Here is a 26,701-nt window from a genome sequence, read left to right as displayed (position 1 = left end):
TGTTAGTTTTCTAGTTTGATTGAAAAGAAAGATTGTTATATTAACATGTAAATTGTTTCAACTATATATTAAAACATTGTTCTTTGAATTAGTATAAAGTTCATAATGGGTTCATATATTTTAATTGTTCTGATAAGCAGAGCACATAACAATTCTAACATTTGCATCATAACTTCAGACAGCCAATTTCAGTAAATTCTCAATTACCCATGAAAAACAGATCAGATGTATGATACTACTTCAAAATAATCTTGACGAGCTTTATGACTATACCCACTATAATTTTGTCAACTCCCTCATGCCCTTTCCTAATAGATACTATTCTCTAGAATATATCTTAGATTGGATAAACAAGACTACTAAATTATAACTGAACCAAAATCAGTGACATGCTATGACCCAAACAAATATTTTTCTGATGTCTTAGAAACTTCTATGCTGGAGTGAAAACAGCATGGACCTTGTCTGTCTTGTTACCCTCTTAGAAGATTAAAGTAAAATTATACAAATGTGTCCGACTGATTAAAAAAATTCTATTTATTTATTTATTTATGCAGCTGAGGATAGCCCTGCATTTAAGCTGATGTAATGATTGCATTGTTCAGTTAAATGGAGCTGCTTGAAACGGTCATACTGCATCACCTCTGGATATCCTGTTGCTTATTTTGATTATACATACATATATATATATATATCATCATCATCATCGTTTAGCATCCGCTTTCCATGCTAGCATGGGTTGGACGGTTCAACTGGGGTCTGGGAAGCCAGAAGGCTGCACCAGGCCCAGTCTGATCTGTTAATGTTTCTACGGTTGGATGCCCTTCCTAACGCCAACCACTCCGTGAGTGTAGTGGGTGCTTTTTACGTGCCAGACAAGGCTGGCAAACGGCCACGATCGGATGGTGCTTTTTACATGCCATATATAATTTACAAACATTCACTCACGCATTATAAATGTATGTGCATGTGCTTTTTTTATTAATTTTTATAATGTCAATTTTTTCAGATTGAGTTTCGGGCAGGGGACATATTCATAGAAAGACAAAAATATACTTTTTCAAAGGAAAAGTGGAATATATGAATATCTTTCAAAGAAGTGGGCAAAAATTATATAAAATTTTAGATGCAATGATTTAGTGATATTATGTTTTAAAGTCCTGAAATTTAGAAATTATTAATATATAAATCAAAATGAATAGGTAATATACATATATCTCTTTCTAATATAGGCATAAGCCTGAAATTTTGGAGGATGAGATTAGTCTATTCCAATGCTCAGCTGGTTTTTGTTTTATCAATTCTGAAAGAACAAAAAGTGAAGTCTACCTCGGTGGCATTTGAACTCAGAATGTAAAGAGCTGGGAGAATATAATGTAGAAGATTTGAGATTGACCTACGAAATGCAATAACCAATAAACACTAAACATTCATGTCACAGAATCATTAATATTCTTCAGAAAGATACGCTGTACACACAATCACCCATTAATCTATTGCATAAGTATAAATCAAGCCCTTGTATTAATTGCTTGTTCTTATAGTATAACCGTGTTAGAAAAAATAATACAATTGGTGACGCGGCAATGAATTCATAGAGCAACTGGTCTGAACAGAGTTATGTCCCTTTGGCTTCTCAGCTACGTCTCCCAATATATATTTCTTACTACCCACAAGGGGCTACACACAGAGGGGACAAACAAGGACAAAGGGATTAATCGATTATATCGACCCCAGTGCGTAACTGGTACTTAATTTATCGACCCCGAAAGGACGAAAGGCAAAGTCGACCTCGGCGGAATTTGAACTCAGAACGTAGCGGCAGACACTGACTCATGCCAATTTATAATTCACGCGCCAATAAAATAAGTACCAATGAAATTATTAGGTGAATCTATTCATGTACCTAAGTATTGAAATGTTTATTGTGTTGAACACTATACGAAAAAAGAATGTGCGCGCGCACACACACTCACTGCAACATGTACAAAAGTATGATTGAAAATATATTTCATTTGAAAAATTAAAATTCTAAGTTTGTTTAAAAATATTAGCTGAGATTAAGTTTCCATGAAATTTTGTTAATAATAATTTTTTTCTATACCATCCCATTCCCACATAACCTGAAAATATATTAGATAATATTCTGTTGTCTGGGGAGAGTCATTTTCTTTTTGTGCCTTATAATGTAACACACTCACCAGTAAAATTTCCACTTATTTCTTATTTTTATTTTCCTAAAATTTTTGTTGCATCTTGCAACCTTTTCAAGAGTCAAGACTCTTGAAAAGAGTCAAGACTCTTGAAAAGAGTCAAGACTCTTGAAAAGAGTCAATAGTCAAGACTATTGAAAAGGTTGCAAGATACAACGAAAATTTTAGGAAAATAAAAATAAGAAATAAGTGGAAATTTTACCGGTGAGTGTGTTATATCATAAGGCACAAAAAGAAAACGACTCTCCCCAGACACAACAGAATATGCTTCAACACACAAACTCATATGAAGAATCTTGCAAACCAAATCCAAAAACGAAATATTAGATAATATATTTCATTCAAAAAATATTTTGTTTTTATCTTTGTAAAAATTGACGTTAAGTTTCAATGTCATACTATTTTCTGCAGGTATGTCTCCTGATGGATTTGATGTCGACTAATATGTTTTTGATTAATTTGTCTTTCAGCCAATATATTTTAACCAAGTGAATGTGAATGTGCTTTACAGTGAATGTGCTTTACATGAATATGCTGCCTTGAAACAGTAATGAACTCACAACCAAACAATCTTTCCCCTTAATATACACATCCTCTTTCTGTAGGTTCCAAAACGTTAGGGTTGCAACCATAAATGTAGGCAAAATGAAAAGTAAGTCTATTGAATACTGGAGTGGAGATAAGTGGATCTGTGCCTCATGCCAGAGTTAAGGTGAAGAGGATCCTTAGCTAAACTCCTTAAGATAAGAGACATCAATACATATTCTTGTATCAGCAAAGGCAGAGTAACCATACTGTTAGTTGAGAAATGGATACATAAGGTAATTAAGGTAATCGAGGTGTGCTTTAGAATAAGATGATTCTAGTTATAGACAGCTCAACAGAGATAGTTATCTTTGCGTACATCTCATAGGCAGGATTGATAGAAGAATAAAAACGACTATTCAATGAAACCCTTCTACAGAATATCTCAGTGACGATTGACAGCAATTTCATCATCATGACTAACAACTTCAATTTTGGTCAACATGTTGATGTTTTCCATGTCATACATGAAGGCTATGGAAATGGTTCAAAAAATGAGGAGGGTGTAAGACTCCTGGAGTTCTGTAATGCAACTAACTTAACAATTTACAACATGCACTTTAGGAAGCCAGCCAACCACCTCATCACCTATAGGAAATGAGGTCAAATAAATTATATTCTCAACAGGAAATGGATCAGAAGAACTTTTGTAAATATCAAAACTGTTCCTGGTGATGAATACACTACAAATGCAGATTAGTGGCTTGTGACTTCAGAGTCAATGCTAGGCAAATCTGGAAATAAAAGACAATACCAAGAAGGAAGATATGAAAATTAAAAAATCCAGCAATAAGGAAGAGATTTAGAGAAGTTCTAATTGGCATATATGACTGTAGGGAGAAAGATTTAAAACCATGATGTAGATGAAAACGGAATTTTTATGAAATAATCTGCTTAGTGTTGTTAATTAAACATATGGCTAGGGCAAAGTCACAGCCAAGTTATAAGTAATATGGTGGTAGAATGATCTAAGAGATAGGGCAATAAAAACTAAGAGATAGGCTTGAAAACCTGGAAGGAAAGTGGTAGTACAGAGATACTTGTGAAAGAAGTGACCACAAAGCTATCAAACTGAGAGACGCATTATGAAAGTGACTGAAAGAGTTATTAGGGAGAGTATCTGCTTAGATGAAATATAGTTCAGATTTCTCCTAGGCTGAAGTATCACTAATGATCTCCTCAAAGATAACAAGAAGAGAAGTCCCTAGCCAAGTGTAAGCATCTCTATCTAGCATGTGTTGATTTGGAGAAGGAGTTTGACAGAGTGATCACTAAGAAAACTAGGAGTTGATGAATTCAGTAAAATGAATGTTAACAATGAATTTAGGAATTTAGAATGCAAGTGTCCACCAAGGCTCAGTCCTTTGCTTCATCTTATTCATTATGGTCCTGCAAGTCCACATCAATGGAGTTTAAAACTGGTTTACTGAGGGGACTCCTGCATGCAGAAGCTGTGGCAGTTTTATAGAAAAAATTCAAGACATGAAAACAAAAGGATTCAGTATAGACTTACTGAAGACTAAAGATTTTGTGAGAAAGAAGTTAGGATTCTGATACTTATATGGAAAAGGCCATGTTCAATATGCAGACAAGAAACAGGCAAAAATACCATACAGTGTACTCAATGCGATATACAAGTGCATGAGAAGTGTAATGGAATCAAGAGCAGGCTGACTGTGAATAAAGACTTTAACTGTGAAAGGTGTATGGAAATAGGGAACCCTCGAGCTATCAGTAAAATGAATGCTTTACGACGTTCAGAAGGCACTGTCTTGGAGAAGGTCCATCCAACCCATACAAGCATGGTAAAATTAGCATAAAATGATGACAATATATAAAAATTCACTCTTTGACCAAGTCCTTTGGTGATATGCTGTACTTCAGAAGACTCATCAAGCCAAGTGAAATTGTAATCGTGGCTGATGCTGGTGTAGCATAACTAGCACCTACGCCGGTGGCACGTAAAAAGCACCCTTTTAGTGTTGGGCTTCACAGAGGCAAAGTAGCTGAAGCTGGTGGCATTTGAAAAGCTCCTTTCGAGCGTTGGGCCTCACGGAGGCAATGACCAAGACCTCTGGCATTATGTCGTGCTTGAGAAGACCCATCAAGCTGAGTAAAATTGCAGTTGTGGCAGATACTGGTGTCACGCAAATAGCACCCATGTCAGTGGCACATAAAAGTAGCTATTACACTCTCGGAATGGTTGGCGTTAGGAAGGGCATCCAGTCGTAGAAACCATGCCAAATCAGACTGGTGTCTGGTGCAGCCTTTCAGCTTGCCAGCCCTGGTCAAACCACCCAGCCCATACTAGCATGGTCAACGGGTGTTAAATGATGATGATGATTATATTTATATATATATACATATATCGTCAGTGTATCATATATCCAAAAAAGAAGCACACTCTAAACCATAGAGCAGTAATGTATTTATATGCCGTTAAGTATATGTTTGCTCATAGAGTGACCAATGGTTTTGCATCAATAAAGGGCTTAGTTCCATGAGTGGATCGTCAGACTCTAAAGCCAAAGACATAAATGTTCAACTCTGAGAGGAAGGAGTCCATTACAGTCAGTTAATAAATAAATAAAGAATAAACAACCCTGGTTAGCGGGGACGGGTTATCTCCCTTAGACCAGGCCTCATGTCTTTAGTAGAAAGGATTATCATTGCAATTTAACGCTCTATGCCAAAATAAGGCTCTTTTTTTCATTGGTCAATCCATTTGTTAGTTTAGTCAGCTGACGAAATTAACTTCCGGTTTGAAGCATAACCAGAAGCTGTTTATTTTTGTTTACAAAATTTAATTGCTATTGGTAAGTTTGTCAATATATCTTCCTGAAATTATTTAAAAATCATAAATCTTACGCTTTTGGTTGATTGTATATAGGCTTCACTTACATAATCGAAATTATAGTCGGATGTTATTGGAGGGAAGTAGAAGCGATAAATTGTGCTTCATGGTTGCAGAGTATCCCGAGCAAAATGTTTTCATATTGGTTAGGTGAAGCCTGATTGAGCAGACCTGTTTCCAAGTGTTCCATCCTGCCTGTAATTCAGACATATCATATTCATTAGTATATCACAGTGCTTTTCAAACTTTTTGCTGGAGCGGAACCCCAAGGAAACATTCCACTGGTTCGAGGAACCCCTGTGCAATAATTTAATAGTCTTATGCACACATATCTGCACAGGAGAATTAAAAATTACTGCCGATTTTAGCAGTTTTGTAACTTCTTGCGGAACCCTGGTTGAAAACCACTGGTATATCATATCATGCGTCTACTTCGTTTTAAGACCGATGAGTTTTATTTGTGCAAGATTTCGTTGCTATTTCTTGCAGGAAGAATAATTGCTTACACATTCCTTCATTTCTGACACATGGCTAGACAGTATTTATTAGTTAGTCTCTGTGTTTAAATACTAAACACTGAATAAGTCGGGTGTTTTTCTACTTGCTTTCGAAAAAATAAATTCTTGTTACAGTTTTATAGACCAATAAATGGATGACTAGAATTTGTCTATATATTAATCGACTGCAACTTCTCTACAAATATGTGATCTTGTATCACGAATAAACAAAAATTCAGTAAAGAAAATGATTAATAGTGTGATATGTTCTGTTGTGTCTGGGGAGAGTCATTTTCTTTTTGTGCCTTATAATGTAATACACACACCGGTAAAATTTCCACTTATTATTTTTATTTTCCTAAGATTTTCGTTGCGTCTTGCAAACCTTGACTCTTAAAAAGTTTGCAAGATGCAACGAAAATTTTAGGAAAATAAAAATAAGAAATAAGTGGAAATTTTACCGGTGATATTATAAGGCACAAAAAGAAAATGACTCTCCCCAGACACAACAGAATATACTTCAACACACGAACTCATATAAAGAATCTTGCAAACCAAATCCAAAAACGAAGTGTGACATGTTATTTCGCCCAAATCAACCCTGATCGAGGATATCCCAGTTGTGGCCATCTCGTCTGTTTTTTAGTGTGTTTAAAATTACTTCATTTAATACGTCCTTGGTTAAGAAGTTAGGGTTGTTTTCTTTAACTCCCGGCCACCAAAACAAAGAAAAACAAGAGTAATAGGTGTAAAGAAATGTGTATTAAAATAATATGAAAACAAAAATTTGCGCCGGTAGGTAGGGAGAGGACTTTCGGAAAATTCACAACATCCGATTTTTTCCCTCAATTACTTTTAGGAAAAGAGATATCTTTTGGTGAAATTTTATGAAAATACCTTTCAAACGGCATAGATTACAATTTTAATGAAATTAGTGGGGAAAATTTTTCCGAAGAGGTGGGGAGAGGACTTTCGGAAAATTCACACGATCCGATTTTTCCCCTCATAACTTGTAAGAAAATGGATATCTTTAAAAGAAATTTTATATAGATACTTTTCAAACGGCATAGATTACAATTATAAAGAAATTTGTGGGGAAAATTTTTTCCGAGGAGGTGGGGAGATGGCTTTCAGAAAAATGTGATAAGATCATCTTATTTCTATTATATTTGAAATATATATTTCAGTATTGCCCACAAGGAGCTAAACACAGAGGGGACAAACAAAGACAGACAAAGAGATTAAGTCTACTACATCGACCCCAGTGCGTAACTGGTACTTTATTTATCGACCCCGAAAGAATGAAAGGCAAAGTCGACCACGGCGGAATATGAACTCGGAACGTATCGACAGACGAAATACAGCTACGCATTTCGCTCGACGTGCTAACGTTTCTGCCAGCTCGCCGCCTTTGTATATTTGAAATATAGTATATATACTGACGAGGCACAAATGTATAGAAAATATATATATAAATATACCTTTTTATAATGAATAATTTATATCCTAATGTGAACAACATTACTCATAGGGCAGCTTTCCATCTTTACGACCACGGCAGCGGAATGCTTTAATTGACTGAAAGTACATGGCCTCCTCAATCATCATCTTAACTGTCCTGTATGTGATCGGCCAATGGGAGAAATGATAGACAACAAATTGACAGATGGCATTATATGGTCATGTGGAAGGCCATGTAGAAAAAGAATTTCCATTTGTAAAGGTACCTTTCTCGAAAGTAGCAATCTAAGGTGTCACCAAGTAATTGATTTGCTATATTTTTGGTTCCACGGAAAACTGTACATGAATGTGGCATTGCAAAGGAAGCCTTGGTGGATCGGCACAATTTTGGCCCTGACATGTGTGGGTAATGCTATGTTACCCAAAACATACAGCTGTTGAGTGGTGGGGAACAGAATTGTGGATATTGGTGAAAGCACGTTTGTCAAATGAAAGTATTATAGCTTGATAAATATATGTACAAATATATAGATGCAGGTATAACTATGTGGTAAGAAGCTTGCTTCCCAACCACATGGTCCCGGGTTCAGTTCCACTTTGTGACCTCTCGGGCAAGTGTCTTCTGTTGTAGTCTCAGGCTGACCAAAGCCTTGTGAGTGGAGTTGGTAGACAGAAACTGAAAGAAGCCTGTCATATGTTTATGTCACTTCACTTTGAAGTGACATCACTTTGACCGACCAGTCCGTCAGGCGTCCATTTGACACCGCTAGTCACAGCACGCTGTCCACTCCTCTCTGGATCGCACCTTTCTCATCCACGTGATCCCAATCGTCCTCTTGAAATCATCACTCCACCGTCGTGGAGGTCTTCGAGTGGTCTTTTCCGCTCACGCGGGTACCACTCGACAACTGCGTGCGTCCACCGATTATCGGTGAACCGGGCGACGTGTCCAGCCCATCTATACTTGCTGTGAGTATACTCTGCGATGACATCTCTCATGCCGGACTTCTTCCTGATGATGTTGCTATTTATGTGCTCTCTCAACGAGATACCAAGCATTGACCTTTCCATGGCTCTTTGAGCCATTATCAGTCTTTGCTCTTCTCTCTTTGTGGTAGCCCATGTTTCACTACCATTGCAGGCAGAACTGCACTGTTAATGAGGTTGGCGCGGGTGGTCCTGTCCAACCTTCCCTTGAGCACATCCCTTATGCCATTGAACGCCTTCCATCCGGCCCTTACTCTCTGTGAGATCTCCTTTTTGATATCCCGGCACATATTTACTTCCTGTCCCAGGTAGTTTATGTTTATGTATATACATATATTTGTGTGTCTGTGTTTGCCCGCCATTGACAACCAGTGTTGGTGTGTCTACATCCCTGTAACTTAGTGGTTTGGCAAAATAAATCAATAAAATAAGTACCACGCTTAACAAAATAAGTAATGGGGTCAATTCATTATCATCATCATCATCTTCATTATTTAGCATCTGCTTTCCATGCTGTCATGGGTTAGACTGTTTGACTGAAACTAACAAGCTGGAGTGCTGTACCAGGTTCAAGTCTGATTTGGTGTGGTTTCTATGGCTGGATGTTCTTAATGCCAACTACTCCAAGAATATAGTGAGTGCCTCTCACATGTCACTGGTGCAAGTGTCATTGCCTTTGTGAGATCTAACATTTGAAGATCATGCTTCACCATTTCATCCCATGTCTTCCTGGGTCTGATTCATTTGATTTAAAATTCTTCAAGGTGGTGCAACAGCATCACTGATGTCTAATGACTGAAACAAGTAAAAGATAAGCATGCCAGACAAAATGCTTAGTGGCATTTCCTTTTGAATAAGTTGGCAAGCTGGCAGAAACATTAGCACACCGGACGAAATGCTTATCAGTATTTTGTTTGTCTTTACGTTCTGAGTTCAAACTCCACCGAGGTCAAGTTTGATAGTTCTTTCCATTTTTGTTTTATCCATGTGTGAACTAATAAGGAATAATGTAGTTGAAACAAAATAAACCAGAGTTGATACTTTAAATATGTTATAGTATTTAGTATTGATCTTGTGTTTTCTGTGCAAATTCTATTGGTGTTAACCCTATCTTATTTTTAATCTCAGTTCAGCCTTGATTGAACAAACCCATAATCAAAGAAATCCTGTCTATGATCATCCTACCTTTGGTTTTTATTTTTTAGAATTATATTATCCAATGTGTCCTTCCTTTTTAAAAATGGTAGGATGTAGTATGATAGTAATTTGACTGCTAATTTACTAACTAAGCTACTAAATAGAAGCTCTCTTTCTCTCATCTCTCATGTCAATAGGTCAGGTGCTAAATATATACTGGAATTGATTCAATTAATCACTATCAATCCTCTCAAAAGCTGGCCAATTACCTAGCTTAAAGAAACTATTATTAGTATTGAATTTAAAAGCTTGTGTAGTGTTTGCAATTAAACGAAAATTCTAAAATGCTTTACAAAACTTCTGATTTACTTGTTTGTTACTAAACATATTAGTATGAAAATTATATTTTTGTCACACAAGAAAACCATCCGAACGTGGCTGTAGCCAGTACCGCATCGACTGGCCTCCGTGCTGTGGGCACATAACAAACGCCATCCGATCGTGGCCGTTCGCCAGCCTCATCTGGCACCTGTCCGAAGACCCGGCAAGACTAGTCAGGCCATAGCCTGTGGCCCTTTCCTGGGACGTAGTCAGTCCACCTGTGCATACCTTCCTTCTTATGACACTTGTGAAGACCTGTTGAGGCAAGTGCTAATCAAATCAAATGACACTTGTGAAGGCCTGTTGAGGCAAGTGATGATGATAATAATAATAATAATAATCATAATCAAATCAAATCAAAACAAATCAAAATAGATGAACATCAATGGAATTTGTATCTTTGTGGTACCAATGCCGGTGGCACACAAGAAAACCATCCGAACGTGGCGGTAGCCAGTACCACATCGACTGGCCTCCGTGCTGTGGGCACATAACAAACGCCATCCGATCGTGGCCGTTCGCCAGCCTCATCTGGCACCTGTCCGAAGACCCGGCAAGACTAGTCAGGCCATAGCCTGTGGCCCTTTCCTGGGACGTAGTCAGTCCACCTGTGCATACCTTCCTTCTTATGACACTTGTGAAGACCTGTTGAGGCAAGTGCTAATCAATCAAATGACACTTGTGAAGGCCTGTTGAGGCAAGTGATGATGATAATAATAATAATAATCATAATCAAATCAATCAAAACAAATCAAAATAGATGAACATCAATGGATTTGTATCTTGTGGTACCAATGCCGGTGGCACACAAGAAAACCATCCGAACGTGGCGGTAGCCAGTACCACATCGACTGGCCTCTGTGCTGTGGGCACGTAACAAACACCATCCGATCGTGGCCGTTCGCCAGCCTCATCTGGCACCTGTGTTGGTGGCACATAAAAACACCATCCAAAGACCCGGCAAGACTAGTCAGGCCATAACCCGTGGCCCCTACCTGGGACGTAGTCAGTCCACCTGTGCATACCTTCCTTCTTATGACACTTGTGAAGACTGTTGAGGCAAGTATGTGACACTTGTGAAGACCTGTTGAGGCTGTGTGACAGTTGTGAAGACCTGTTGAGGCAAGTGAAAATCAACCAAATCAAAATAGATGAACATCAATGGAATTTGTATCTTTGTGGTACCAGTGCCGGTGGCACACAAGAAAACCATCCGAACGTGGCCGTAGCCAGTACCGCATCGACTGGCCTCCGTGCTGTGGGCACGTAACAAACACCATCCGATCGTAGCCGTTCGCCAGCCTCATCTGGCACTTGTGTCGGTGGCACATAAAAACACCATCCGAGCGTGGCCGTCTGCCAGCCTCGTCTGGCACCTGTGTCGGTGGCACATAAAAAACACCATCCGAGCGTGGCCGTTCGCCAGCCTCGTCTGGCACCTGTGTCGGTGGTACATAAAATCACCCACTACACTCTCGGAGTGGTTGGTGTTAGGAAGGGCATCCAGCTGTAGAAACACTGCCAGATCTGACTGGCCTGGTGCAGCCTTCGGGCTCCCCAGACTCCAGTTGAACCGTCCAACCCATGCTAGCATGGAAAGCGGACGTTAAATGAGGATGATGATGATGATGATGATTACATTCTGGGATTGAAATTAAAAATAAATCTGAAAGTATTTTCAGAGTGTACCACAATGGCATCAATTGGAGAAATGAAATTATATTATGAGGCTATGGCTTCATAAAAGTTCATAATCGTTTGATCTTGTGATTTTCCTGTTGAAATACAGTATTTTTCTTATAAATCTTATACTTTATGAATCCTTTTTTCCAGACATACCAACATTTACTTGCAACATCTTTCTTCTTTCCTAAGTAATAATTAAAAATGTTTCAGCCATGATGAACCCTTTTTATATATATGTAGGACTACATTATTAAACATGATCCTCCTTCTTGAGATGCTAGGTTTTGATTTGAGGGAAATCGGTTGTTATTTTTAACAGATCAAGTGACTGCACTGAAATTCCCTTGTTAGCACATATTATGTTTTCTTTTGTATGTTTGCTATTTTTGAACAATAACTCAAAAAATATTTTTGCATTAATTCTCTTAACAGTTATTGTTGGCCTGGTCAGAATTTTTCCACTACTCTCATAATGACAAGGCATGCTAAAAATTGTACAGCTGGTACTGTATATACTTACCATGAACGTAAGAAAGATACTGCAACATCAGGCTATGGTAGCAAAAGTATTCGTGTCGGGAAAGATTCAGTCAAGGTAAATATATATCTTTTTATCATACAAGTCTTGAGGAAATGCTTGTGATTTATTTTTCCTTTCCATAAACAAGTAGAAGTTTTTTGTTGGTGTCAGGTCCATGCTGCACACACTGTTTATCTGCGTTTGATTATGTAAAATGCATAGCTGACAACTTTGTAGGTATAAAATTCTACAAAGAAGCTATCTAAATAACATTCAATGAGTAGTTGTTACTGTTTAGCACCAGGTCAGCTTGATCATGCAGATCTTTGATCAAAGACAAAATAAACTACTTGTGTCAGTTGTTAGTTGTCAGGACACTGCATCCTTCCTGAAACTTGCCAACATGTCTCCTGACATACATAATGCACTCTTTCCTCTTTATGGCCCTTTAATGTTAAGTTCTCTATCTTTTTGTATATTTTATTCTATGTACAGTGCCTGTACTTCTCCCCTCAAAATTAGAAAGTATTATTATTATTGTTATTATTATAGTTTCAAATTTTGACACAAGGCCAGCAGTTTTGGAAGAAGGGGATAAGTCAATTACATCAACTCCACTGTTCAACTGGTACTCAATTTATTGATCCCAAAAGGATGAAAGGCAAAGTCAACCCCAGTGGAATTCAAACTCAGAACATAAGGACAGACAAAATGCCACTAAGCATTTTACCTGGCATGCTAAATTTTCTGTCAGATCACTGCCTTCAACAACAACAACTATTATTATTATATATTTTTTTTTTCAAATTTTGGGACAAGGCCAGCAATTTCAGGAGGGAGGGGGCAAGTCGATTACATTACCCCCAGTGCTCAATTTATTTTGTCAACCCTGAAAGGATGACGACCTCATTGGAATTCGAACTCAAAATGCAAAGACAGACGAAATGCTGCTAAGCATTTTGTCCAGCATGCTTATGATTATGCCAGCTCACCACCTTATTCAGTAATAATAATAACTAGCTGAACCCATGAAAAATTTGCGGAAAATATAAAAAATGTATTACAGAGCTGTACTTGCATAGCAAGTGACCTGATCTGAGATCGTGTGCTGAAACAAAAACAATTGCAGCATGGAAGGTGTTTATAAGCCATTTAAAAAACACATGAAAACCATTAGATACACTTTAACATTTAAATTTATTTTGCCAAAATATTTTCGTTGCTTTGAGACCGCGACCTGATCACTGACAAAATTCTGGTTTTTGTGTGTTTTTTAAATGGCTTAAAAACATCCTCCATAAAAAAATGTAAGCATCTGTAAATTGTGTGCTGTGTCTGACTGCTGCGTCTTGGAGCTGCTGCCAACAAATTTTGAGTGAGGAATTGTGAATGAAAAGCATTGCAGCGAATTTGTGCCTCACTTGCTCACGGAAGATCAAAAGCAATCACAATTAAGTGCATGTCATAGACTGAAAGAACATGGAAATTGTTCTGGACCTTTTCTCAAAGGTCATCACTGGTGATTAAAGCTGGTGCTATAGAATTTGCAGATGTAAAAGAGGTGAATAAAAAACCAACAGAAGCATTAAAAGGCATCACTTCGCAAGAGTTCCAGCACTACTTCAAACAGTGGAAAATGCACCTGGACTGATGGGTTAAATGGTTTGACCAGGGTTGGTAAGCTGAGGAGTTGCATCTGACTCCAGTCTGAATTAGCATGGTTTCTATGCCAGGAAGCCCTTCCTAATGCCAACTATTCTGAAAATGTAACCACTTTGAGAGTGTAATGGAGAATATTTTGAAGGTAATAAAAGTGTAAACTAAGTGAATAAAATAATACTGCAAAATTCCAGTTTCTTTTGGGTACCCCTCCATATTTCTTACATATAAAAATAAGTTGTACTTATTTTTATTACTTCTAATGTAACCTCTGTTCTCCTTCAGTTATTGGAACTACTGTAGGTCCTTAACGTTGCAAGTTATGTGGTGATAATCATTAATGTTTGTGCCATGAAAAAACACAGTGTACTCTGTGAAGTGGTTGGCATTAGGAAGTACATCTAACTGAAGAAGTCATGCCAAAGTAGTCATTGATGCACAAGCTAGTCTTCCAACTTGTCAGATCCTGTCAAATTGTCTAACTCATGGAAGCCAAATATTAAAGGATGAGGATGTTTGCATATAGAAGAGTAACATGTTTTAGGTAGAAATGGAAATGCACCAGATTGAAGTGTCATCACCAGCATTTTATATCTACTTTTCCATTCTGGTAGGAGTTGGGCAGTTTTTCAGAGTTAGTGTTATGCTGCCAGTTGCCTTTCCTGTTGCAGTTCCTTTTAGTTACCTCCTATGGCATGTAGGGATGCAAATGTATCTATTCTAAAACTGGGATACACATGATAAAAAAGCACCTGACTAAATGACACAGTATATAGCAATCCCACAAGGAAGATTGTGTGCAGTCACTTAAGCTGATTGGAAATAGCAAACAAGTCTCTATGAAATCAATCTTAATTGTCTTAAAAAAAAATGAGAATATAGTTATTGATCATAGGTTTGCTCAATCATAGATGACTTGCAGTTAAATGCAGTATTTAGTTTTTCCTGCCTAATTTCTGGTTTCAACTTCTGCTTGGTTTAACTGTATTTTATAAGATTATGCACCTTTAACAAACCAAATAAATTCACTTGACTTCACTCTACCCTTTATAAGAATTGCTATAGTATTTAGTCAGTAGAAAACATTATAACCTGTACATTTCATATATAAAATGGTGTAGGGTAGGGTTCAGTAAAGAAGTACCTATCCATGATGGTGGATTGGCAGAACTGTAAGAGCAAACTGGATGCCTTACAATATTTGTTCCTGTTCTTTGCAGTATTTGTTCCTGCTCAAATCCCACCATGGTCTACTTAACACCACCACCTAGCGTCTTGGGAAACATTCGGACTGGATTTCTGATTTGAGGATACCTTCTTCCCTCTATTTGACTGATCTTGGAAACCCTGTAACAAGTCAAGGGTACTGCCTTTCCTCTTGACTAAAAGATTACAAAAACCCCTACAAATGGTGTTGGTCATAACAATGCTATTCTCCCAGTTCTTTTTTTTATTTATTTATTAGTAAAAGCCAATTTCAAAATTAATATTGAGTCATTCTATATTTATTTCATAGGATTTTGATTGCTGTTCCTTGACTCTTCAACCTTGCCGGAATCCTGTCATAACGTAAGTAATGGTCTTAGGTTTCAAAGTTATGTAAGATTATAAACCGTTGAAACGAAAGTTGACTGCAATTCTCGTATGTAAAATAACTTTTGTAATTGCCTGTTAATACCTGTTGTGCATTTAGATCCTACTTTCCTTTTTTTTATTGACAAAATAAAATATCAGTGAAATACTGAGGAGGGATTTTCACTCCAGTTTGTAACTTTAGTCTAATGGAATATATACACACACACATATATATATATATATATATATATATTTATATTTATATATATATATATATATATATATATATATATATTATATATATATATATATACATACATACAGGGTGTCCCAGAAGTCGTGCACCACTGTGGTTTCTTAAAAGAATACACTCTTACTGATTTCAAAATTACATTACGTTATTGAAATTAATCATAACAAATGTTCAAATTGAGCACCCTCTACAATAAAACATGCCAAAAAAATAATAAAATAAAATGCTTTAGTTATTTTTAATGAAAACCAGAATGGTGTGTGACTTCTGGGACACCCTGTGTATATATATGTGTGTGTGTGTGTGTGTGCAGGCATAGCTATGTGGTAAGAAGCTTGCTTCTCAGCCACAAGGTTCCAGGTTCAGTCCCACTGTGTGGTACCTTGCACAAGGGTTTTCTACTATAGTCTGAGGCTGACCAAAGCCTTGTGAGTAGATTTGGTAGATGGAAACTGAAAGAAGCCTGTTGTATATATGTGTGTGTGTGTGTCTTTGTATCTGTGTTTGTCCCTCTATCACCACTTGACAACTGCTGTTGGTGTGTTTACATCCCCATAACTTAACAGTTTGGCAAAGAGATCAATGGAATAAGAACTAGGCTTAAGGGGTCAATTTGTTTGACTAAAAAAGCCCTTCAAGGTAGTGCTTCAGCATGGCTGCAGTCAAATGACTAAAACAAGAAAAAAAAATAAAAGACTATATATATATATATAATGTACCTGGTGAACTAATTCTGAAATTTGGTATCAATTCCCAATGAAAACTATCTCAACTCATTTGTATTTTATTTTATATCTTGCACAGTTTTAGCCCAATAACTTTTACAGTAAAACTGGAGGGTTTGGTTTGAATAGCTGTAAGTTGACAAGGGATTCCAGAGAGTTGATATTTTGAGAGGAAGGTTGGTGTATGGTGATTTGGGTGGAGGCTGGAAGGAAAGATAGATGTATCGGGTGGACTAGAGTAGAGATGGTATGCACTTCACTTATATTGCCAATATTCCTGAGGAAAAACCCCTGTAACTTTCCATATCTTTTGCATTAGAATTTGGTATATTATATATATATATATATATATATATATATATGATGGCCGTCCACTCATAACCAAGGAAGACCATTGCTGACCTTTAGGAATATTGTGCACTCTAGGACTAATTTATATTTTGCATTTGTAGCAATGGTGGTGGCTAATGATCCCTGCTCTTGACAAGCATACACGACTGCAAACTTTGCAAACCAAGCTTTCCCCATTCACTATGCTAGTAGTACACTTTCAAACAGCATGCTTAAATTCTTCATGAAGAATATGTGCTGTTTCAAAGGTGTCAATCCCATCCTTAACCTGCTTCCTCCATCTGTGGTGATGATCGACATTACTCTCCCAGTCGGTCTCCTGCATATCATAGGCCTTTAATGAGGACTCTATACAGTTGTTAAAACACAGCCTTGGTTTCTGCCAGGGCCTCTTTCCACTAACAAGTTCCTCATATAGCATCTGTTTAGAGATATTTTGTATCAATCTAAGATTGTGGGATACTGCTTTAAAAGTTATATTATTTCTTTGAGTCAAGCAAGCTGAAAATATATTACAACTCCTAGTTTATAGTTGAAAAGATATCCAGCTCATGATTCAGTAAATCAAGCAATTGTTAAAAATATCAGAAAAATACGAGAAATAGTTAATGTTTCAAACATCCAGTCAACATCATGGTGTTTGGAGTGATTGCCAGTGATGGCGATGTTATGCCTCCATTCATCTTCCCACATGGCCTCAGACTCAACATCAAGGACTACATCAAGTGCCGGGAGGAGGTAGTGTTGCTCTGGGTCAAGAGGGTGGTTACAGGAATACCCTATGTCTGGCAACAGGACTTTGTACCATGCCACACAAGCAGGAGAACCCAGTCATTGCTGTCATACAATTTCTGCAACCACATCACCCCTAATATCTGGTCACCTAATTCTCCTCACTGCAACCCCTTGGATTATTATTTAGATTTTCCTTGTTAAGCATTTCCTTAATTACTCATCGTGCGGTAATGGACAAGTGCTCTCCCTTACTTAAACTAGAGGTTGAGTTGTATTTGTTGAATAGAATATTAATGTAGTATTATTTCAGTGATATTGGAACTTTTTTTAAAGGTCCTCTTTTACTTGTTTCAGTCATGTGACTGTGGCCATGCTGGAGCACCGCCTTTAGTCGAGCAAATCGACCCCAGGACTTATTCTTTTTAGGCCTAGTACTTATTCTATCAGTCTCTTTTGCCAAACTGCTAAGTTACGGGGACATAAACACACCAGTATCGGTTGTCAAGTGATGTTGGGGGGACAAACACAGACACACAAACATATACACACACATACATACATATATATATACATATATACGATGGGCTTCTTTCAATTTCTGTCTACCAAATCCACTCACAAGGCTTTGGTCGGCCCGAGGCTATACTAGAAGACACTTGCCCAAGGTGCCACGCTGTGGGACTGAACCCAGAACCATGTGGTTGGTAAGCAAGCTACTTACCACACAGCCACTCCTACGCCTATGAATCATTTTTTCATTCAGGTGTTTTTGAGCAAGGTATGCTACGATATAATTCTTTCTTAATGGATTTGCAACATCATGAATATATTTAGAAAAGCTAAGCTCCTGGTGAGAACATTTCATTCTTCTAAAGAACAAATCTAGGTGAGAATTTCCATGGGACCATATTTGGTATTTTGCGTGGAGGCAACCACTATTTTTTTCTCACTTATTTAAGTGCAGATGATCTTATATTGGTCGATTTGTTTAGCACCTGAGTGCATGATGATTTCACATAGACTCTTGATGGGGAATTTCTATGTTAGGATGAGATGGTACCTAAAATTCTTTGTATTTTATGTAGACGTTTATGATGTCAATTGGACAACATTTAAAGCTTGTTTATTGATACAATGCAAGACTTGCTTTGTATCAATAAACAAGCTTTAAATGTGGTCCAATCGATGTGCTGGTTAATCTATGTTTTTCTCCATTTTTTAATCATTTGCATTTGTTTATCCTATTGTCACCTGCACTCGACGTATATGGTGTCCCTGCATACTATTGCCTGGGGATAACACAAGTAACAGATGCTGATAGTATATACAGATATTTTATCCCTTGGTTGGTTACTACAACCACTAACTCTCTCTCTCTCTCTCTCTCTCCTCTCTCTCTCTATATATATATATATATATATATATATATATATATATATATATATATTATATACTAGCAGAATTGCCCGGCGATGCTCGGGGCTGAATTGCTTGAAAGTACTGTTAATGATTGCACTGAATTATGATGATTATTCAGGCAAATATTGATATAAGTTTACGGTGGGAGATAAGGACTTAACGATCAAATGTGTGCCATTGCATTGTTTTGGGGGAACCAAATTTCTAATGAGCATTATAGGGGCACCAACTTTAAGTTTGAGAATGTGTGGTGGTAGTCGGGGGGGGGGGGGGCTCAAAGGAATTGAGTACCTCTATTGGATAGTTGATGACGTCCTCTGGGTCAGGAGTTGTATCGATAGACTTATATACATAGACATCCCCAGGAATGATTTTTAGCATTTCATCATTAATATGGTGAACAGTTTTATTCCTCGGGGCCAGAATAGCCCTTTGGCCAATCCAATCCATATTCTGATAATTAGCTTGTAGATCTGGGAACACTGCATCTCTGAGATCAGAAGGCGTTTTAACAATGGTACAAATGGAATCGATGACAATATTACCATTTTCATCCCCTGGTATTTTGCCTTCGCCAAGTTGAGAGTTAAAAAGGTCGAGTTGCGTCCCCTAGACAGTCTGTGGTTTGTGTTTCTGATTCTCGACCCCATGTCAAATTTATCGATTTTTTTCAGAACTGGGGGAACTTTTCAAAATTTTCGCTGCGTTAGTTTTGAATTATGACATTGGGCTATGTGTATGTCAAGTTTCATCAGAATCGTTTGAAAGCCGTGGTCAGGGTGAGGGTACAACCTAACAGACACACAGACACGCACACAGACAAACTGCCGTTTATATAGAAAGAGATATATACATATACAATAAGCTTCTTTCAGTTTCTGTCTACCAAATCCACTCACAAAACTTTGGTTGGCTCAAGGTGCCATGAGGTGGGACTGATCACTTAGCAGAGCATGGTATACTCAAGGTGATCCTCCATGTTCTTCTTTATAGTTTTCCATTTCTCTAGCATTTCCTTCATCTCCAAGAGTTTTTCCATCTGGTCCCTGCTGACTTGCAGTTTTCACCTTTTACATGCAGCTTTTAATTTTCTGCTTCAGACTATTGTAGTCTTCATCAACCTCTTCAAGTTGACTCCAAACTTCCTTCTTGATAGCATCCTGAAACTGCACCGCATCAAAGGTCTTGACACGTTGATTACAATCTTTACCAGTAGCAAGTATTGAATGGCACTATCTCCAAGACATCCTGCATCATTGCGCCATCTGTTGATTGTAATCCATTTCATTTTTATACTGAGCATTTGGGGCTATCCAAATGCTCAGATTGCTTCCTGAATAGGTTGTTCCTAATGTAAAGTTTTCCTACCTCAGCCATGGTAACCAAGTCATTTCTCTCTCCTGATTGAAACTTCTCAACATATTTCTTTCCCTGCCATCCTTTTCCAGCTTTTGCTTTGAAATCTCTTTTTACTATGGTGTAAGTGGATTTGTTAGCTTCTTTTTTTTGTTGTCATAAATTTCTTCCACTTGAAGCCTTTTCAAGCATTTGTGGATGATCTTCAGGGTAATATTTTCTGAAAGGTGAATGTTAAGTATTATCTTGACCATCAATTCAGAAATTAGGTCTCTTTAATTTTTTCATTTTTGTTGTGAAAGATGGCTCAAGCCAATGGGGCTCCAAATGCTATCTAGTGGGTTGATCATTGTTCACCCTGACAGACTGAATTTTTTATTCAGACAAAAAGACTTTAATGTGATACAGAAAAGTAAAACATTTATATCATTTTGAAATGAAAATTTAATTTTTCCAAGGCCAATACACTATTATGCAGATCTCTTATTGTTATTTCTTATGACAGTTATTTTTCTATAAGTAGTGAATGTAAGCTGATGATATATTCTTAGCAAGCTCAACCCACAAATTGGTTTCATTTACCATCTAGTGTTGCTTCACTTAACTAGTGCCTCAATAAATGCGTGAATGTTGTAATTTTTATTTGATCATGTTTGGAAATCAATAGGAACAGTTACCTACTGCTGATTACAAAATGTGTTCATTAGACATGTGAATAATTGATTTTTCTGTCAAAGGAAGGTGATAAATAGATTTAGATTGTATGATGCCTGTGTGTGAACAACCATGCTACATGGCTGTGACTGCTGAGGATATGCGCTTGAAAGAAATGAAGCTAGTATGCTTTGCTGGATGTACATTGTCAGTGTGCATGTATGACAAAGTGTGAACATCTTGAGAGAAAAGTTGGGCATAAGAAGCATCAGCTGTAGTGTGCAAGAGAGACAACTGCACTGGTATGGTCATCTGGTGTGTATGGATGAGGACAGCTGTGTAAAAAAGAACTGATCTCTAACTGTGGAGGGAGCCTGTGGAATAGGTAGACCCAGGAAGATATGAGGTGATGAAGCATGATCTTGAAATGGGTCTCACAGAGGCAATGAGAAGTGATCAAGACCTTTGGTGATATGCCCTACTTGAGAAGACTCATCAAGCCAAGTGAAATCGTAGTTGTGGCTCATGTCAGTGGCACATAAAAGCACTCATTACACTCTTGGGGTGGTTGGTATTTGGAAAGGCATCCAGCTGTAGAACCATGCCAAATCAGACTGGAACTTGATGCAGCCCTCAGTTTACCAGTTCCAGTCAAACTGTCTAACCCATGCCAGCATGGAAGCAGATGCTAAATGATGATGATGATGTGTATAACCAATAAGGTCAACTATCATGAAAAATAGAAAATATACTACCAATCATCAATGCTTGTAAATAATATGTCTAATATTTTAATATTCTAAACTTAGTAGCTATTTTCAAGAAACTTAGTTACAATATAGGAATAACTAATAGGAAATATTCAATAAGTTAGTATTTGTCAATTTTTGTAGAAGTTTATATTAAAAACTGCTAAAATGTATATAAATCTTGATAAATTGTTTTATTGTTATTGTTTATTTTCATTGCTAAATTCTATAAGTCCATTTTTTTCCTTTTAGACCTGATGGCCATCTTTATGATAAAGAAGCTATTCTGGAATATATTATTCACAAGAAGAAAGAAATTGCTTTAAAACTGAAGAAATATGAAAAGCAAAAGTCTAAAAATGAAGTATGTATTCATATATTTAATTTTAAGCTTAGATCAAAAGGATTTGTTACTAAAGTGGACCCCCCCCCCACCAAACCTGACAACCTCATTGATTAAGGCTAGATTACCATCTCATGAGTTGTATGTCTGCTGTTTAGATAGTGTTATTTCTTTTTGTTTTGAGTAATGTACTTATTTCTATGTTCTTCAGTTCACTAAACTTTGAATAATAAGATTTAGACACGTGAATATTTCTTGTCTTGAACAAGACTGACATCCTAATTACTGAAATTGTTACTCTCTTGTGATCATATATGGCTTGTTTTACATTTTCATTTTCAGTTTTCCAAATCTAAATCTAGTGGAGACATTTCTTTCTACAAGCCTTTTCAAACACATTCTATGATGCTAATGTCAAGTTAAGAACATCTGGTTTTATCTGACATTGTAGCTGGCAGTGGGGGGATATCTAACTGCATTCTCATGATATGCAATATCATGATGAATATAATAATTATCATCATTGTTGTCATAAAGTAAAAAAAGTGATGTGTTAGAATTTTTTAGATAAATTGATAGAACATTTGTTTACTTATTTACCATTATCTTAGAATTAAAAATGTAATCAGTAGATAAATTAATAAAATGTTTGTTTACTCTATTAAATAAGTGTTATGTTTGCTAATACAAAGATCAAATCTTGCTTTACATGGGATACAGTATTCACTGTATTCAGTTGTAGTCATAAATGGGATATGAAATAACAAGAATAACTTGTGTCGCTTTGAGGACAAAAGCATAATCTGTCTGTCTGTCGTTTTAATATCCACTTTTCCATCCTTGCATTGGTTGGATTGAATTTTGTTGAGGAAGAGATTTTCTATGACCAGATGCTCTTCCTGTTGCCAACCTTCAGCTGTTTCCAAGTAGGGCAATAAAATAATTCCCTATAAGATGAATGGAGGACACTGCTTGCATGATTGTGACTCTCGTTTACAACTATCACATGATGTCAAGGCAAGGAGACAGTAACATATACATCTGTCTGTCTGTCTACCAGTACACACACACACACAACAGGCTTTTTTCAATTTCTATCTACTAAATCTTGTCACAAGGCCTTGGGCTATAGCAAAAGACACTTGCCCAAGATGCCAAATATTTCCATATTTGAAAAAAGTATATTTATTACGGAGATGTACTTGCATAGCAAGTGACCTGATCTGAGATTGTGTGCTGAAACAATTGCAGCATGGAAGGTGTTTATAAGCCATTTAAAAACACTGTGAATCTAACAGTTTTACTGTGTTTTTAAATGGCTTATAAACACCTTCCACGCTGCAAGTATATTTATTGTTTACTAGTTTCCCCATCATTAAAAGGAAATAAAATCAAAATTCAGTTTTCATTTTTTATATTTCTAAATTAGTCAACTGAAGCAAATTAGTAAATGTGCTTTCATCAGGGAACAAATATCACTAGTAGTAAGGCTTGAACATAATAAATATAAAGTTAGTAGCACGGGACTTTAACTGTTCAACTGTACAGTTCAAAATCAAATAGTATATCATATCTCTAAAAAAAGAGTTGTTTTGGCAGGATGAGTGTACATTTTCATAGATATTACAAGATATTGTTTCTATTACATATGACTTCATTGAAACTCGTCAAAAGTAACAAAATAGAATCAGAATTTTCGAAGATTTAAGGCTAGATTTCTTAAATGAATTTTATGTCTTTATGATGTTGATGATGATGTTTTATATTCAGCCCTAGATCAGCTTTAGCTTACTTTATCATGCACTAGCAGTATCGCCCGGCGTTGCTCGGGTTTGTAAGGGAAATAACTATAAAGCATTTTTAGAGAGTTATAGCCAAAAAATAGCAAAAAAATGGGAAAAAAATTATGGTAAATTTTTTTTGATAGTTAAAAAGGTCGAGTTTCGTCCCCTAGACAGTTTGCGGTTTGTGTTTCTAATTCTCGACCCCATGTCGAATTTATCGATCTTTTTCAGAACTGGGGGAACTTTTCAAAATTTTCGCTGCGTTAGTTTTGAATTATGACATTGGGCTATGTGTGTGTCAAGTTTCATCAGAATCGGTTGAAAGCCGTGGTCAGGGTGAGGGTACAACCAAACAGACACACAGAAACACACACAGACAAACTGCCGTTTATATAGAGAGAGATATAGCTAGCTGGTTGAATGACTTGGAATGGTCCACAGATTTATTTATTTTAAATATACAGTGGTATTGCCCAGTAGCAGTCCATACTGTTACTTCTGACGTGCAGTAATTTATCATATAAGATGCAATGTGAAAATGCAAGCAGGTTGCTTTTTCTCTATTCTCCAGTCTGCTTTTATATGTTAGTTGTGGTGGCCACAAGAGAGGCAAGTAAAGTGAACTCAGTATATCATAGTTGTTCTTTGGCACTAATCATTGGAGCATACCAATAGTATTTGTAGTTTAAGGCGGTGAGCTGGCAGAAACGTTAGCACGCCGGGCGAAATGCTTAGAGGTATTTTGTCTGCCGTTACATTCTGAGTTCGAATTCCGCCAAAGTCAACTTTGCCTTTCATCCTTTCAGGGGTCGATAAATTAAGTACCAGTTATACACTAGGGTCGATATAATCGACTTAATCCCTTTGTCTGTCCTTGTTTGTCCCCTTGTGGGCAATAAAGAAATAAGTATTTGTAGTTAATGAAGTTATTGATGCAGCTATTTTTGTGTAGGCACAGGCATGGCAGTGTTGTTAAGAAGTTTGTTTCTCAAAGACGGCGAACTGGCAGAAGCGTTAGCACGCCAGGCAAAATACTTAGTAGTATTTCATCTGTCTTTATGTTCCGAGTTCAAATTCCACCGAAGTCAACTTTGTCTTTCATCCTTTCGGGGTCAATAAATTAAGTACCAGTTACGTATTGGAGTCGGACTAATCGACTGGCCCCCTCCCCCTAAATTTCAGGCCTTGTGCCTAGAGTTAAAGAAAACAAGAAGTTTGTTTCCTAACCACATGGTATTGGGTTTGGTTCACTATGTAGCACCTTGGACAAGTGTATAACCCCCATACTTGTGAGTGAATTTGGTAAAGGGAAACTGAAAGAAGCCTGTCATATTAACTGTGTGTGTGTGTGTATATATATATATATATATACACACACACACACACACACACACATACATACATACACGCACACACATCCCACTCTCCTGTCCCTTCACTCACTCTATCCAATCCCCTGTACCACTTATGTACACTTTCCTGTAATTTGAGGGCATGTTCTAACACATCTTCTTCACCATCTTCTCTCTCTCCCCTCTTCTCCTCTCTCCTTTTCCCACTGGAGTAGTCATGTATCTCCTCTACTGCTAGACAACTGTTTTTGCCCTTCTTATTTCTTTACTGAACACAAGGGGCTACACACAGAGGGGACACAGTGCGTAACTGGTACTTATTTAATCGGACCCCAAAAGGATGAAAGGCAGAGTCGACCTTGGTGGAATTTGAACTCAGAATGTAGTGGCAGACAAAATACCACTAAGCATTTCGCCCGGCATGCTAACGTTTCTGCCAACTCGCCGCCTGTTTCTGTCTTTCTATAATGTGCTAACCTCTCATCATCTGGCACAAAGCCACCTCCCTCTATACTACTCCCCACTTAGCTGAGGGGTCTTGTTCTGCAAGCTACTTCCTAGTATGTTAATACCCTGCTTATCAATTTCAACATTCCTCTATTGATTTCTTATGCTAACTCTCTCCTTTCTCACTTTATATGATATTTAACATGACAAGAGTAATCAACCAACTTACCAACCAACCAGCATTTATATTGGCTATTAATATACATATGTAGTGTGTGTGTATGTGAGTGTATTAGTGAGAGAAAGAGAGAGAGAGACCATTGCTTATGTTGTATCCCTTTATACCTAACTTAGCAGTTTGACAAATAGAATTGAAGTACTGTAGTCAATGTGACTGACTAAACCCTTGAAAGTAGTGCCCCAGCATGGTCACAGACCACTGCCTGAAACCAGTAGAAGAATAAGAATCCTCAGAACTCTATGTCCATGAATTTATCATATATCTATTGGATATTTGTAATTTATATTTTAGGCGGAACAATTAGAAATTGGTCAAGCAGAAGCTGAGAGCCAGAAGAAGGCATTCATGGAAAATGAAGCAAATCCTGTGAAGATGATAAATAACTCAACTGAAGAAGGTCTGTTGAAAATTAGAGATTTTCACCTTTGTTATATCCAATAATTGTGCCATTGTTGTGTTTCCTTTCACTTTGTTATGATTTTATTTGTGTATAGATGCAGGTGTGACTGTATGGCAAGAAGTTTACTTTCCAACCCCATGGATCTGGGTTCAGTCTCAATACATGTTATCTTGGGCAAGTGTCTCCTACTATAGCTCCAGGTTGACCAAAGCCTTGTGAGTGGATTTTGTTGATGGAAACTGAAAGAATCTCATTGCATATGGATGTGTGTGTGTGTGCCTCCTTGTCTTGACTTCACATGATGGTTGTAGATGAGTGTCAGTGTCATACAAGCAAT

General features: G+C 37.2%; 1 protein-coding gene and 1 long non-coding RNA gene across 4 annotated transcripts in view; one reads left to right on the top strand and one right to left on the bottom strand.

Annotated features, from left to right (window-relative positions):
- On the bottom strand, positions 1-18,835 carry LOC118763629. The gene is made up of 3 exons (XR_004999392.1): positions 18,763-18,835; positions 76-81; positions 1-10 (listed from the first exon to the last, which is right to left on the bottom strand). It is a non-coding gene; the product is annotated as an uncharacterized LOC118763629 (long non-coding RNA).
- LOC115211977 (nitric oxide synthase-interacting protein) overlaps positions 5,473-26,701 on the top strand; it is a 34,726-nt gene continuing 13,497 nt past the window's right edge. For 2 of the 3 annotated variants that reach the window (XM_029780752.2, XM_036503332.1), the window contains exons 1-5: positions 5,473-5,614; positions 12,234-12,396; positions 15,497-15,549; positions 22,050-22,161; positions 26,256-26,361. In XM_029780752.2, coding sequence (XP_029636612.1) covers positions 12,274-12,396; positions 15,497-15,549; positions 22,050-22,161; positions 26,256-26,361 — 394 coding nt within the window. In that variant the 5' untranslated portion in view covers positions 5,473-5,614; positions 12,234-12,273. The remainder of the gene's footprint in view (positions 5,615-12,233; positions 12,397-15,496; positions 15,550-22,049; positions 22,162-26,255; positions 26,362-26,701) is intronic. The other variant, XM_029780753.2, reaches the window with a different exon arrangement.

The sequence above is a fragment of the Octopus sinensis genome, linkage group LG5 (genome assembly GCF_006345805.1).
Source record: "Octopus sinensis linkage group LG5, ASM634580v1, whole genome shotgun sequence".
NCBI lineage: Eukaryota > Metazoa > Mollusca > Cephalopoda > Octopoda > Octopodidae > Octopus > Octopus sinensis.
Note: the sequence above shows the minus strand (reverse complement) of the source record. Positions and strands in the feature narration are given on the sequence as shown.